This window comes from Dromaius novaehollandiae, chromosome 3 (assembly GCF_036370855.1).
Source record: "Dromaius novaehollandiae isolate bDroNov1 chromosome 3, bDroNov1.hap1, whole genome shotgun sequence".
Taxonomy (NCBI): Eukaryota; Metazoa; Chordata; class Aves; order Casuariiformes; family Dromaiidae; genus Dromaius; species Dromaius novaehollandiae.
In genome coordinates this window covers 99,284,229-99,300,719 of record NC_088100.1, presented here as the reverse complement: position 1 = coordinate 99,300,719, position 16,491 = coordinate 99,284,229, and the positions used below count along the sequence as shown (strand labels likewise).

At 36.9% G+C, this 16,491-nt stretch overlaps 1 protein-coding gene across 8 annotated transcripts in view; it reads left to right on the top strand.

The window, feature by feature from the left end:
* PPM1B (protein phosphatase, Mg2+/Mn2+ dependent 1B) overlaps positions 1-16,491 on the top strand; it is a 72,659-nt gene that overhangs the window by 40,252 nt on the left and 15,916 nt on the right. For all 8 annotated transcript variants that reach the window (XM_064509583.1, XM_064509577.1, XM_064509579.1 and 5 more), the window contains 2 exons: positions 5,377-6,240; positions 8,310-8,427. In XM_064509583.1, coding sequence (XP_064365653.1) covers positions 5,377-6,240; positions 8,310-8,427 — 982 coding nt within the window. The remainder of the gene's footprint in view (positions 1-5,376; positions 6,241-8,309; positions 8,428-16,491) is intronic.

The window sequence follows — 16,491 nt, the reverse complement described above, 5'->3', positions numbered from 1 at the left end:
AGAAGAAGTATTGGGAGTGTTTTGGGCATCTCGCTGGGTCACAAATGCTTCATTTAACTTGAAGGTGGTATTATATCTACTGATGAGCGATTTTGCAGGTCACAAGTTTTTTTCACATAAGGAAAGAAGAACGGTGATGGAAACACTTGAGAGTGGAACACAACATACTACTTTTGCAGATTAAAAACAGTGTGAAGCTTACAATGCATAACGTAATGTGTAGTCGTTTTATTTTCATCTTCCATATGGCAGATAATATAGTTCGAGGCCAGTTGATGGTGACTACAGAGATAAAGAATAAAGATGATGTTTGTTCTTTCTTGTGTGAAATTTTTTTGATAATATAAAATTGAAGTAGTTGGGAAGGGGGGGGGAAGCTTAAGTTGGAGAGTAGGTGTTTGAAAGGCCTTGACTTCTGAAGTTGCTAAAAGTACTGAGAGTATTTTGAGAACACGTTACAGAATTACTTCAAACCTGCAGGTAACTTGCTTTTTTGTATTAAACTTAAGTGCCAGTTACTTATAAGTGGGCTAGAATGGTACTTTTGATTTTGCTTTGTAAAATACTTTGAGGCTTATTTTCATATTTACGTGGAGTAAAAACAAGTTGAAAACAAGCTTTAAGCATGTTTTCATAATAACTTACTGTAGATCCTGCCGCTGAAGATGTATACTTTGTATGTGAAGTGCAAATGCGGGAGAGCACACAAGGCTTAAAATACTTTGAGTGTCACACAATTTCTTTATTTTTTTAATGGCTCAAGACAAAAACTTACTTAGTACAAGATTTATGGTATCATGTCAGACTTCTTGAGAATAGAAGATTGCAACACAGAAACTTAACTATTATGTAAATACAGAGCTCTCGAAAGAGTGAGTGATCAAAAAGCGTGGTAGTTTCTCATTGCCAAACTATAGGGGGGAATTGTACTGTGCCGTAGAACTTATTGTCCATGCAAAATCTGAGCTTCTGGCTGATTGTTAAAGCAAATCTGTCTAAACCTGGAATCTGATTAGTGGTGTCTTATTCCATATATCTCTTAGAGGTTCTTCAGAACAGATGATTTTAAGTCTTGTATAAGGAACATAGCATACACAAGCATAAGAGCTATTTGAATTCTGAGATTTCTCAGCTGATTTCATATAGCCAGCTGCTTTTCCTTTGTCAAAAAAACCCACGAAGTTGCATGATGTTGACAGTCTATTAAATGATAAAATTGCTTCTGTAATATAATGTTAGTAATGCTCGAGTCAAAGGCCATTAGATCTTTATGCATCCCAGCTATTTGAGTTCAGAGAGACTAGTGTCATCAGTACTGTGCTACAGGTAGGAAGACCAGGTGTTTCAGTGTAAGTAATATTGTAGACACTGTCTCAGTTCCTGAAAACTGGCCACTGTTGAGACAATATTCATCTGGGCCAGCTGTTGTGCAATGTGCAATATAACTTGAGTGAAATATTAGATAGCCTAATATGGCCTACCATATTAGAAGTCTAGTTTTCTACTTCAGTGCAAGCATAGCAGAACTGAGGCTTTAAAATGGAAATCTTAGAGCGGTATAGGGAAGGAGAAGTAAGGTTGTGCTCCATGTTAGCGTATGTGTCCTCACCAGTTAAAACAGCCAAAATTAGGACTCTTGATAGTTTAGCTAGCCTAGACTCCAGTTCTTCCTGAGCAAAACCTTTTTTTCAGATCTGAGTCTTCCCCGTGTGGTCTTGTGCAAGGGAAGATGTAGTTGCTTTTACAGAACTCTCTAGAAATAAAATCTTAGCATGAGTATCCAAACATGATCAGTAATATTAATCATATCCAGGAGGTAGGTTTCAGGGTTTATTTGGCTAAACATTGGCTAAAATTTTTACAAGAAACAAAATAACTTTTGTTTTTGTGTCGGATTTTAAGTCCAAGCTTGATCTGATAACATTCGATTCAGGGTAGTTTTAAAATGCATCAGAAAGGAAATTTTTTTACATTATAAAGCTTTGTGTAATGAAAGGTAAGGTGGGAGGTTGTAGTAGCAGTAGCATTTTGATCATAAATAAGCAAAGGAACTAGCAAGGGCAAATCTCAGTGAGGGCCCAAATGCCAATAAGGACTTTGCTAAACAGCCTGCATAGAAAATGCTGGAGAGAGAAAAATCAGTCCTTTTCCCAGTCTATGTTGTTATTGTCTTTGGAGAGAAACTGAAATTTATCTTAAATCTGTTTTTGAGCATGACTGATGCTGTTATCTTAATGGAAAAGAAGCTTATTTGTGTCAAGTAAAGGTGATAGTGAGTGTGTCGTGCCATGAATTATCTATAAGTTGTTTTGAGGTTAATCTACAACTGTTTTTGGATTAATTTCACTGTAGTGCTATGAAAAGTTCAGGGAAGATTTTTGCTTATGTGTTCAGGAGTCGTCCTAGCTTCTTTGATTAAATGACTGATCTATATCCTTGGATACAATATTGCTTGCTATTCATATCTCAGTGGTATGAAACAGCAGGTACTGTGCTTCCAGTAATATTGTGGAATAGGGGAGGCAGTTGAACTAGACATGAGCTGACTTTGTTTTAAGATAAGAGATGCATACTACATAGGGACATAATAACTAGTAATGGAACAACTGATATTATTTACAAGAAATCCTTTCCTTTCCATAGCTTGCCTTAAGGAAGTACCATACAGAAAGGACAACTAAGCAGGAGGATTTCATGGAAAAAGCTTCCCAAGGAAGCTCAATTTCCACTCTGAGATCCTGTAGAAGGTAGACTGGAGAAGTCCTCTATTTGTATGTCTGTAGGCTGTGACTATGGTTAGCTGATTCCTCCTATTTGAATACAAAATCTAGTGACTGGTTTAACTCCCCCATGTAAGAAGCAAATCATATTTAATATTGGGCTGTTTTGTAAACTGTCTTCTTGAAAAGTAGTGATCACTACTGTTTAAAAACTAAATGCTGGAATTAAATGCCAACAAATATATAAAAGTTTTTAAAGCATCAAAAGCATGAAGGGTTTTTGAGGTTGATGTTAAATATTTTCTGTTTATTTATAGTGTTGCAAGAGTGTCGCCTGCATGCTGGTGGAGGTACAGATTTTCTTTTGCAGTATTGGAATCTAAGGGGAATAATCAGGACACTTTTTGTAGTAGATAGTGAGGTGTGTGTTACTATTGTGAACAGACTGTTTCTAAGTACCACAACAAATTTTCAGTGATCTCTTTTAAAGACAATTTTTTAATGGGAAAAGCATTGGGTGCATATGCAGTATGTGTGGTAGTATGATCTTGATATAAATAACTTGTCATGCTCATATGATAAAGCTGTTACTGCAGAAATACTTATTTTAAGAATGCTTGCTGCTGAGAGCTTGATATGAAATGATAGCATGATCTTCCTGATGATCCGGTTGTTGTTGGAAGTTGGTATATGAGAAGAGGTTTCTAATATTGACTGCATAAATTTAACCAGATAGATCTGCTGTAATTATTTTGGACTGGTTGACTTTGTTTTCTTATACCTGTCTGTCATCAGAATGGTGTCCCCAGTATTCAGCTCGTTTGCGAAGCTACCTCACCAAAGGCAGTGTGATTACTATTGATTTTAGGCTGATAACTTAGTTGCTTGTTGTAAGTGTCCAGAGTTGTGGAGAGTTGTTTTTCCCATTAAGTAAATGTTCCTCTTCTGCTTGCCCCACTAGAGTTGATTGAAGGCGTTTCGTCTTTTTTTTCATTGTTTTCTGGTGTTTGATTTTGTTTTTTTAATCTGACTTAAAGAAAACAGTAAAACTAGACTTAAAACGTAAACTAGATAAGCAATTTCTTCAGTATTTGGAGAATTTTTCTCTAAGTCTGTATTAAAGTAATACTTTTGAGCAGTGTGTACCACTTATCAGTGAGCAAAGTCTTAGGGCCTGTCAAATGGTGGAGATCCTCAGCACTTCATGGAGTTCACTGTATTAGGTAATGAGAAGTTTGGATTGTCTGCAAGAAAGTCTTTATGTTACTGCAGCAATGAGGTGCAAAAAAACAAGCCAAAACAAACAAACAAAAAAAAACCCTTCATCTTTTCCTCATCACTTTGACAGGAGAGATGAAATAGCACAACGTAAGCTATGGATACTGCAAATGTGTTTAGAGGTGATGAATGGAGCAAGCAAGGTGCTTAACCTTTTTTTGCTGACATGGTAACAAACTCTTAATCCAGATGTGGGTTATCCTGACTTTACAGGCTTGGTGGGTGCTTGTGCATGGGAGGCCTAGGGACTGCTCTGGATCAGTCATGACGGAAGTCTTTTCAAATTCGTGTTGAGTAAAGGTTACTATCGCTTTCACAACCAGGCTCTATGGATTTTATGGGACAGTCTTTATTAGCACAATCAGAGGTTGCAGTGTCTGAGTTTCTGAATTAATCAGAGTAAAGTGACCTGGGATCGATGGATTAAAGAATACATTCCCTGCCGACTTTGTGAGGTGAAAGATAGTTTTTCAGGCCTAGACAGGATAATCTAGTCTATAGTATAGGAGAGGAAGTCAAAGGTCCTTTAAAGCTTGAACATGGATTATTCCTGCAAGCTCATTTATTTTGAAATAGGTCTTCTCTGAGAGTTAAAGAACTTCTAATTTTCTGTGGATTGTTTTCTTTCCTGTTGCTTAGACAGCTAATATCACTTGTGATTTTAGGTTCAAGTTTAAATTACATATAAGCATATAAATGTCTTTTAGGGAAGATAAAAATAGCAACTTTAAATTACGCTCTTGTCCCTTTGTAATACAACAAGAGGATTTTGTGAAAAGTTTCTTGGGTCAAAGTGAGATTTACCTTGCATTTCCTTGGAAAAGCTGTACTCAAATTCACCTTTGGCAGGTGGTCTACCTTCCTCTCTTGTCACATTTGCCATGCTTTACAGGATTACAGAAGTGACACAGTACATACAAAGCTGATGAGACCAGTCAATACTTATTTATGGAGTACTAGCTTTTCTTCATACCGCAGTGAAACTGGGAAAAGAATAGGATTAATATGGATGTTATTTTTCCAGCATGGATAAGTTTCTGCAGAGAATGACAAAATTGGCAGGGCTGCAGAAAACCGAAGAGAACTACTGTGCCTTCATAGGGAGAGTCTTTTTGCATGCTGTAATCTTGATGAAGTAGTTTTTAAAAACAAAACCCACCAGGTAAATATAATGTGAACTTAATGTGTTCAAAGTTATGTGACTAATTACTTTTCCCGCTTGTAATTGTTGACTTTTGCACAATTGTATTATCCTCGTGCTTTACAACATGTATTATAAAGAAGGAACACAAGGAAAGGAGAACAGAACTGAAACACTGCTGAGCAAGCTTATGGAATGGTAGGCTTATAAATAAGCTTTTTCTTCTCTGTTTTCCAGATTCAATATTGCATAAACATGGGTGCATTTTTGGATAAACCAAAAACTGAAAAACATAATGCTCATGGTGCAGGGAACGGCTTGCGTTATGGCCTCAGCAGTATGCAGGGATGGAGAGTGGAAATGGAAGATGCTCACACAGCTGTTGTAGGTATTCCCCATGGCTTAGAGGACTGGTCCTTCTTTGCTGTTTATGATGGTCATGCGGGATCTCGTGTTGCAAATTACTGCTCAACGCACTTACTAGAACACATCACTAACAATGAAGACTTTAGGGCAACAGAAAAACCTGGATCTGCTCTTGAGCCTTCAGTGGAAAACGTAAAGAGTGGAATCAGAACTGGCTTTTTGAAAATTGATGAGTATATGCGCAATTTCTCAGACCTCAGAAATGGGATGGACAGAAGTGGCTCAACAGCAGTGGGAGTTATGATTTCTCCTGAGCATATGTACTTTATCAATTGTGGTGATTCACGTGCTGTTCTCTATAGGAATGGACAAGTCTGTTTTTCAACACAGGATCACAAACCTTGCAATCCAAGGGAGAAAGAGCGAATCCAGAATGCAGGAGGCAGTGTAATGATTCAGCGTGTTAATGGTTCATTGGCAGTTTCTCGAGCTTTGGGGGACTATGACTACAAATGTGTTGATGGCAAAGGCCCTACAGAACAACTTGTTTCTCCAGAGCCTGAGGTTTGTGAAATTTTAAGGGCAGAAGAAGATGAATTTATCATCTTGGCTTGTGATGGAATCTGGGATGTAATGAGCAATGAAGAGCTCTGTGAATTTGTTAAGTCTAGACTTGAAGTATCAGATGACCTGGAAAAAGTGTGCAATTGGGTAGTGGACACTTGTTTACATAAGGTACGTATTTGTTTTCCCCAAATAAATGTTCTGAAACTACCTTCTAAGTGTTTAGATGGGTACAGTGTTGACAGCAGTTCCTGGCCTACTCTACTTCTCCCTCTTTCTTCCCTCATGCTTCTGTACCCATTCGACTGTATATCCTTGCTGAAGAATAAACCGCATCACATCGTAGTGAGACTGGAGAGGTAACAGCAATTACCAAAATAAATTTTTAGTACTTTTCTCAAAGTTGCAAATGATTCCAGCTCTGTTTTGTTTCCAAATACAGATTCTTAGAAATTAATAAACTGTACACAAGGCTTTTTGTTTGTTTTTGTTCTTTCAAGTTGGGCAGTATTTGTGTCCTTTATATAAAACCTGTGCTTGCAATATCTCCTCTTGAAGACGTGGTTTGTCTATCACCTGAAGTGGTGTCCTCAGCTCATTGTTCTAGCTCAGGTGGAGAAGCACTATCACTACCTCTGAGCTTGTTTGCACCCCTCAAACTAAGTTCATTTGAAGCAACTGCAGGTTGGTCTGCAAATATTTCATAGGCATACCATTTCCAGCATTTCCTGAAAAGCACAACTCCTACTAGTGCTAATAGAGTTCCTTCATTATGCTAAAGCCTGAAGATGCCATTCTGAGAAAGTATTAAAATTTAGAATTGTAACACTGAAGGTTAACATCCCCACCACCACCACAAATAAGGGTTGTATTTCAACCTCTACTGTACCTTGATCAGTTTAAATGCCATGGCTTTTCTGACCAAGCACGTGACCAGCCTTGTTAATGGATTGTCACTCTAGTATACTTTCAGTAAAACTGAGCCTTGACCTTGTGTTTAGTTTCTCAGGATCAGATACTGGACTTGTGCAGTGTATAACCAGATTAGAATGTTGTCATCTATACTCCGTGTGAATTGTACCACTTAGTATTTATTGACTGCTGTGTGTGGTAGGCATCACCATATGTTTGCTGTGGAAGAAAACTAAGAATAAATCCTAAATACTTCTGAAGGGATTTATTCTTCGAACATCAGACTCCTACTGCATTTCTTCAGGAGACTGAATTGTTGTGGTGGATAGTAAGAACTCTCCGGTAGGTCAGGTTTACACAGGAAAAAATATGCAATGACTAATGATACTTAAATTTCTGGGTTAGTTTGGATAAGATTTGATTTACATAATGATTGCTGTAAAGATTTCAAACCTAGTGCAAGAACAGAATTTCACAGAACTCCTCCCACCTGGACCTTAATTTCAAACCAGTCACGTTGCATTGTCACTAAACTCCTCCATAACCCTTCAAGATGAAGTCAAGAGTTTCAACTAAGGTTCTGCTGGATCTCCTTGTAGGAGGATCAGACAGAATGGATAAGAGCACTGATGTTTTTTGAAATTCAGATATGGATTGTAATTTTGCAAACTTAACTTGGACAGAGTAGTAGTATTGGAGTTTACTAGTGGAGCATTAGCATTTTAATACCCAAAAAAGCTGTTTCTGATGTTGTTGAGCATATGGTAATCTGTAAGGTTACTGTTGCCATACTAAATGAATTCATATTTTGCAGCTTACTTTCATCAAGGTTCTAGGTATGACACAGGTGCAGTCTGAGCAGACTTGTAATGATATGTAATGTTCTCAAACTGAAATAGATTAGTTGATGGAGCTACTATTCTAGTAGTCTAGAATAAATATTCTACATTTCATTTTGCAACATCAATTGCTTTTTAATTAGGCTCAAGGTAAGAGTAAATGCCTCCTCAATTTATGACTTATTTTCTTAATGTTATTTTTAAACAGTTGACATACAGTAACAAATTGATCAAATATATTTAAACTTTAAGACTAAGAATATATAGTAAAATCAGTAAAAATAATTTTAACCAGTAGTTCAGTTGAAACTAGCATTATAAATAAGAGATTCTTAGCTATAAAACTTTATTTTAATTAATAAGTTCCTTTTTCCCAGGTAAATCGATAGTACTGTGCTTGGAACAAGTGAAAATGTGATTGATAACAAGGATAGAAAAGTAGCGATAAGACTAAAGATGCTAATTCTTCTTTTTTTCTTTGTTGTATAGGGAAGTCGTGATAACATGAGTATTGTACTAGTTTGTTTTTCAAATGCTCCTAAGGTCTCAGATGAGGCAGTGAAAAAAGATGCTGAGTTGGATAAGCACTTGGAATCACGGGTTGAAGGTAAGAAATCTATTTTGTTCATTAGAAATGCTGTTGTCGCCTTCCTGACTGTGAAAACAAAAACAAAAACCCTGAAAACCATCCAAACTTTACATACTGGATCAAATTCAGGCCTGATTGCAATGCTGAGTTTTTGTGTATTAGGAAAAATGTTTTAGCCGTGTGGTTGGTTTATCCTCATATACCACAAGCATTTTCTTAATCTAAGCTTTAGGTTAGTATTTCTGTCTTTACAAGACAAAGTGCAGCCACTGGCCTTGAAGAGGGTTGATATCAGCTAATTAAATTGTGATGCTGCTAACGTCTTGCTTACAAAATATGGTTAGAAGGGATACCTGTGATACTACTTATTTCCTTGTTTTTGTAAAAGTTTTTGACAAAAAGAAAAAAAGCTATATCAATTCTGCATGAAGGGGCAATTTATTAATCTAATTATCCAAACATTTTTAACATCTTATATTTAACAGATCTTTGAGCTATTTTGCCACTGAGGACTCTTTGAAATATTTTTTTGCCAAAAATTAACAAAGTAAATATAAATGATGAAAATATGAGTGCAAGAGCCTTAAAATATTCTTTCAGATTCTGAATGCATACCAAATGTAAATGTTACGTGTATGAAAAAAATCATCTAGAGTTTTTGTGGATGATTAAATTTAATTCCCAGCAGTTCCATTTAGTCACTGATTTTATTACTCTTTGTATGCATCCAAAAGTTTTATTCAAAGTTGTTCCCTTCAGCAGGAAGAGTTGAAGGAAGGGTAGCTTAGCTGAAAAGTTTTCTCTTGTATACTTACTCCTGTTCTGCAGTGTTCTTAATCTCCGAAAAACTGATGTTTGAAGCAGATGGTCAGACTGTTGCTTCTAATTGAAAAAAGTCTATCACTTGTTACGGCTGTTCTAAGGACTGACAAGGCAGCTGTGTGTAGTGGCCTCTTATCTCTTTGATTTGTGTAGTGATCCAGGTACAGCTTAGTTTCGGTGGAGTTGACTGAAGCTCAGTGTTGATACTGAATGCCTTCTTTATAGGATTGATCACATGTTGGCACACGGCTTTAAAAAAGCAACCCAGACATGAAAAGGGCTGCTCTTGGAGTAGGTTCTTTCTGTTATGAATATTGCTAGGGTAATATTGTACAACATCATTAAAGAGAAGCAGTCTTCAGGAGTTCTGAAAGCCTTGGTGTGATTCTCATGAGAGGACTAATGAAGTATGTCTCATTTACTTGGTGATGAAGTAGTTTACTGGATCTATCAGTTACAGCAACAGTATTCAGGGGATTGGAAGGACTTACTGAAGAGCAAGCTGACTGAGAAAGACATTTGAGATATTTTGAACCCTTTCTTGATTTGTTTCAGGTCTGGAATAGATCATTCTGATCACTATCCAAACTTACCTATGTTGCATGCAGAGCTGGTCCCTTTGTAGACGCGTGGAATCACGCAGCCTTCTTAGATGTCTTTGTGGCTTTTAGCCACATGCAAAGCCCAGTGTTTCGGCGTTAGACTAAATTTTGCTGTCATGACAGTGCTCTCCTGTGTTCCTATTGAAAAATGCAGTGTTTGCAGACTGCTGGACTGTTCAGCAGTGTTCTTTACCATAAGCCAATTGCGAGTAATCTTAAATCTTAAATCTTTGGTTCCCAGGACATTTGGGACGTTGCAGGTCAGAACCAGCAAGAAGCCATCTCTGTCTAGAGGCTATATCAAGGTTTTAATGGCTTAAACTACAGCTGGGACCACTGGCAGCCTGAGCTGGAGCCTTTTTTATGAAGGAAGGCATAGCTGGCTAAGTGTTCTCAGCTTAGGTCCTGAAACTTTCCAGGCACCCAAGCATGGTGTGCATAATCTACTGTAGAGGTAAAATACTTATTTTCCTTTCTTAGGACTGTTTAATGAGAAGTGTTAACGTAGGACTCCAACACTATCACATAGTAGATATATTCCATTTCTGGTTTTGGTTTATTTGAATATCTGAGAACCACTGTCTTTTCAACGTGCGGGAATGGGTGCTTACAGGACTCATTGGGCATGCTTTTACATTAGAAAGTAGCTCATATCCAAATAAATAGGACTAGGTAGAATGAGAAGTAATCCTGCACTGTAGATGTGAGGGGATCAGGAATCTTCTGAGAGTGTATTTAAAAGAAATAAAAAAGCATACCACTAACCATTTGTAACTTCTCTTAATACAAACCAAGTATAAAAAAAAAATATGACTATTGGAATGTACAATATAACCTGGTTGCCATGAGGAAAAAAAATTGTTAGTTTTGCCATAGTATCAGAAATCCTCAAACTTATTTTAATGCCATGAATGATATTTACTGTAGATACTTTATTCTTTAGTTTTTCATTTGTGTGAAACAGCTGAGAAAATCACTTGTACTCTTAGCCTGTGTGTGTGTGTGTTCAAACTCTTGTGTAACCAGGTGAGATTAATTTAGATTAATTTTAGATTTTTGTTTGTGTTAGTCTCCCAGTAGTCTAGACAACTGAAGAAACTGATGTAATAAACCTTAACTTTTAAACATATAAAAAATGGTCTTCAGGCCATGATACAGCAAGGTGTGTCTGCGTGTGGGTGTGTCTGCGTGTGGGTGTGTCTGCGTGTGGGTGTGTCTGCGTGTGGGTGTGTCTGCGTGTGGGTGTGTCTGCGTGTGGGTGTGTCTGCGTGTGGGTGTGGGGTTGAGTTTTCACCTTTTCTTGTTTAAATAGGATCTAAACTGGGTACCTGAAATAGCATGCATATTCGTTGTTTCTGTTGAGATTAGTGGGAGCTATTGGTCACTTGAAATGCTAACTCTAAGCATGTTTCTCAGAACTTGGCTTACATCCCAGGCTTCCTGGATGACACTGGTTAAGATAAATACCTAGTATCTGCCTATGTTCCAGTGAGTACACAAGCTGTTTATAGACTCTGGGAGAAAGCCAGGAACAGTTACCTTCTCTGTCAGCAGTTACGTGTACACAGGATGGTTGTGAGTTGGTATTCTCAGGTTCTTGGTGTCTCCTCTTGGTGAGTGAATAGGTAGAAAAAAATATATGGAACTGTTGCATAGTTATTACTTTTGTAAACGAGAAGATTATTGGAGGGCTGTAAAATAACTTCTAGTTGGAATGACTGAATTTAGTGTGGAAACTGTGTAGGAAGCACCATTTACTAGTAACAGTTCAGTGTTGCAGTATACCTGAGTTACACTTTAACCCAACAGAACTGCTTCTTAGCAGAAACGTATTTTACCTGTGTTGTCACATTTAACAAATACTACACACACCAAAAACTTGGCGGAGAGTTTGGAGTCTGAACTGATGGAAAGCCACTCTGAATGTGACTCAGAATGATTGCTAAGCTTAAGTACTCAACAGAAGTGCATTACTTCAAAGCTTGTCACTTTGGTTACTTGAGCTGTTTTTGATTTTTGCTACATGAGTTCCCAGTGTCATTCTGTGTTCTGCTAACTGGATAGGATGCATGACCTTTAAATGTCAAATATTCAAAGGGAATGAGTGCTAGCATATTTGAGGAAGTTCTACCCAGAAATTGAAGAAAATAAAGGAAATGGAGAATTCAGAACTTGAAATACCCTTCGTGCTTTCTAACAGATTTTTGCATTCTAAATAAATTGTTTGAAACTGACAGCTTGACACAATGTTTCCTTAATTTAAAGAAATAGCAAATTCTTGGCCAAGGAGTTGCTGGACTGGAGTTTTAACATCATGTTTGTCTCAAGTATTGCTAAGGTCAGGAATGATACACAGTAGCTTGAAGAAAATCTTTCAAACCACTCAGCAGCATAGGAAAAAAGTGTTCAGAAAGTTGCTGGATTCTGAATAAATCAGTGTGATTTAAAGTTTTACATGGTGAGCAGAAATGTTCTCACAGAAAAGCATGATCACAAGCATTGGAGTAGTAAGGAAAAGTTTTAGAAGAATGGGGCATCTTTTTGTTTAGGAAGGGACTGACTGCCTTAATCAGTTTTGCATCCATCTGTAGTCTGAGTGCAATCTGGAAAGCAGTGCATAAAAGGGCGATGTCTGCAAGCTTGAACTGCCTTTAATTCTAAAAACTAAACTAGTAGGTAGGTTGTGATACTGCTAACATGGGTTTGATCATCTCTTCTGGTTCTTTTCAACAGACAAGTTCTATTTCTTGGGCTGGTTCTAAATATAGTTTATGCCTCTAGGATAGTCTTGTTCAGGGAAGCATATTCACTACATCTTATTCAGGGTTCTGACTTGTTTTGAAGCTCTCAACCTGGTAGGTTAGGCAGAAACTGTGTTAAGTTTATGTTCAGGTACCTATGTTCACTTACAGCAAGCAGCTCTGTAGTGAGTCTAGTAGATTTACAAGTGTTTAAAATGTCAGACTTGATGACAGTTTCTTTCAAAAGGAAAATAACTGACTTTGCTCCCATTAAAGTATTGTATGCAGCAATGTTTCTTTCTCTGTTAAAGAATTAACAGCTCACAAGTTGTGTGAAGTTGAATAATAGCCAATAATTTTTATTTATATCTGTAGTAAAAACATTCTGAAAAAATCAGCCTTTCTATGAACTACTGAACTGCAAAAATGGAGGCCCAATGAAAAATGCAAACAGTGAATTCTCTTAGATATTCTTGTTTTTCAATGAATGATTTGTTTAAATCAGGCTAACATTTGTATTTAACATAAAATCATTTGGGACTTCCAGAAGCAACTTTAGTCTGATAACCAGTTTTTATCCTTAATGAGCATGTGCTGTTCAGCAAGGTTTTTCTTTTTCATTGTGGACCTTAAATTTCAAACTAATTTGGACTAGCCTATCAAACCTTTAAGACATCTTTTTTTTTCTTTTTTTTTTTTTTTATTGCTACACTTGGGCATTTTAAGCTCTGACTTAAAAAGGTGTTGTCTGAGGCACATGGTTGTCTTGTCAAAATTTCTTGAAGTGTTTCAAAGCACTTTAATACACAATAAATAAAATCTTTTTTTTTTTTTTTTTTTTTTCAGTCTATTTTAGTCTTATAGAATTAAGTTTAGGGCTGAAGAGTAGATCCTGTGTGTTAGTAGGATGATTTGGCTTAGTAGTTTCATAATGGACTTCTGTTTAAAAAAAAACTTGAAAACTCACCAAGTGATAGTCTATGCAGATTTGTAATAAAGAGTAGTATACTAAAGCTAGTTTGGATCTTGACATTGACAGCATGTGTATAACTGCATTCCAAAGCTGGAAATTACAAGAGTATTCTGAACTATTAATGAGGCTGTAGTTGATGGCTTGTGGTCAAGTCATTTATGACAGTGAGTGTAGTGATACTTTGGGGTGTTTTTTTTTTTTTTTTTTTTTTGGAGTTGCTTAATTGGCTAACTTCTGAAATACTGCAGGTGTATTGAATATTATTAAGCCATAGTAGGTCAGGAGGTCAAGCTTTTTTTTTTTTTTTTTTTTTTTTTACTGCCACTTTCAAATGCTGCTTTGTGTGTTCTGTGTACTTGCCTGTTTTTCAGAGATCCACTGATAGGTCAAAGTAAGGAAGTCGGGCACAAATCGATTTTTCTGGTATGTTTCAGTTAATCTGGAAGAATACATCAGAGAGGGAGATTTAAAACAAGCAAACAAACCCCAAATCCTATAAATAGGAACAATTGCTCTGAGTAAATTGAAATAGCTGTATCTCATTCCGTACAGTAGTAGCTGATTACTCAGTGCAGCAAGCTGGACAGTGCATTTTTCATATGTGGGATATGTACAGTACATCACACTGGTTTTTGGGCCCTGGAGTCAGACCTGGCAGAGAGAAGTCTCTTTCCCATGTCATAATTTTATAGCTAGAGATCAGCAGAGATTTTTGAAAGCAGAGAGCCGTTGCAATACAGTCTGGTCAGGGGGTCTATATTTGGGAAAAAACCTGCTCTGATATCAAATTTGAGTAGGATTTTGTCTGCATTTTCAGAATGCTTGTTCATCTCAGAGTTAAGTGGTAGGCTTTTAACTGAAAGTATTTTGGAAGTAAAGTAGCAGATTTTACTTTGTAGGGAACTTTTGTGGATTTCCTGTATGGTAATATCAGGAAATGATTCTTCATGTGTCTAACTCAATTCTATTAGCAATATAGGAGTAAAGTTTCTGCAATCATGTTTTTTGCACATCCGGGGAAAAATTTTTAATTGCAGGATTTTTTTAGTATAGTAGAGAGAAGTGAACATCTTGTAAATTCGTACACATCTGTGGTTCAAACATCTGAGGATATGGGGGGGGGTTCTGAATTCTGAAACCGTGTGGTTTCTTTCTGTAGTGACCTTTGTCAAGCAAGTCCACAGTATGTACGTATTAACTAATGCGTAATGAAAAAAGGTCAAGCTTGGTCATTTGCTTTGTACTTGGATTTTCTATTAAGCTGTTTCTGGCAGAGGGGAAATGTGTTTTTCTTACTAAATATTATGAATGAAATTATTCATGCTAGCAACAGGGAAGGAAACAGCAGATGGTCAGGTTCACCAGGTTTACTAATAGAGATCCAATACCCTTGAATAACTGAGCAAAGTTGCTCTTGGTCCAGTTCAAAACTCTTTAGGAAGTGGTTATACACTATAAAGATTGGAGTACAAAGAAATGTGCATTAATCCACTTGTGACTGTTTTAAATCTTCTGTAAGAAAATATAAAAATCTTGTGCTTGCATTAACATTTAGCAGTCATTTATTTCTGCATCTTCTTTTCTTATTAATTCAGTGCTATTTGTCTGCTTTTAGTACGTACAGAACTAGATGTGCTCTGGGTATGAAAAGCAGTGTAAGCGTAAGATGTTTCCTATCAGATATGACTCAGCAAAATTAAATAATACTGATAAGCAGTCTGCTTTTTACTAGGTAGAACTGCACAAAAGGAGGAAATTTGTAAGAAGACTTGTGGCTGATTTATGGCTGAAAAATCAGATGTGTGAATGTGTATGGAAAAATAGTGATCAAAGTCCTAAGAGTCAAACACAAAAAGCTTAGCTGTCACTTTCTGTGTTAGCCAGCCGTAATTGAGTCTCAGTAGGTGTGTGTACATTAACATACACACGCAGTGTCATGGAAGTCCATGTAATTGCTTCTAGTAGAATTCCTAGCTTGCTCATTGCAGAGACTGTATAGTGCTGACTTGTCATTGCAGCCTGGAAGCCTGGTGCCCTATTTGGTGCAGGTTAGTCAAGCTATCATAAAGCCAGATGGTGGTCTTTTGGTGGGCTTTCCTACGGATCTGCTCCATTAGCAAGTGCCTAGCAAGTACTCTGTTCTCAGTCCCGAGAGAAGCCCTGGGTATCACTTGCTTCATAGATAGGTAATGGAGATCAAGAGAGATTAAATACCAGCAAACTTGGGGTGTTTTAAGTGAGTTACATAAGTGACGTGCTTTTCTCCTAACTTCAGAAACTCAAGTTGGAGCTTGTAATTACAGATTCTGAATTAGGCACTGAGAAATGGCAGATTTGCCATTTCAGTTTGTTAGGATAATATTTGTTAGGATAATATTTCTTAATTCCTTTGTTTCATGAATCAAAAAAACCTCATCTAGTGTAATCTCTACAGGAAATACTACTTCATCCATTAATTTAGCTGGATTTTCAGGGGAAAAAAATTAAAATCATGTATTCCTTGACTTAATAAAAAGGCACGAAACATTCATAAACTACAATTTGTAAATAACTTGGAAGTTTTTTCTGCTACAGGAGAAGCTGAATGACTTGAGGCTGCTGACTGGAAGCTAGTGACATTATGCCTGTGTGAATGTATATAGAACTTACTTGCCTTACAGCAGCTTTGATGAATAAAACATGTGAAGATTGACTTTGCAGTTGAAGCAGTTCTTTCCAAGACAGAACCTTACTACCACTGGTCTTGTGTGGCAATAGAGAAATTTGGACTGTAGAAAAGTGAACTTCTGCTTTGGAAATAAACAAGTATATTATTATTGGTTGTGACAGTGCTGTATTCTGTTTTGGCCACTGGAGTGATAGCAGGCTGCTAAACATGCCTTTCTTTATTGCATGGTAGTCCTAGTGTTTATTCACTAGAGATTCAGGACTTTGAGTATGTGAG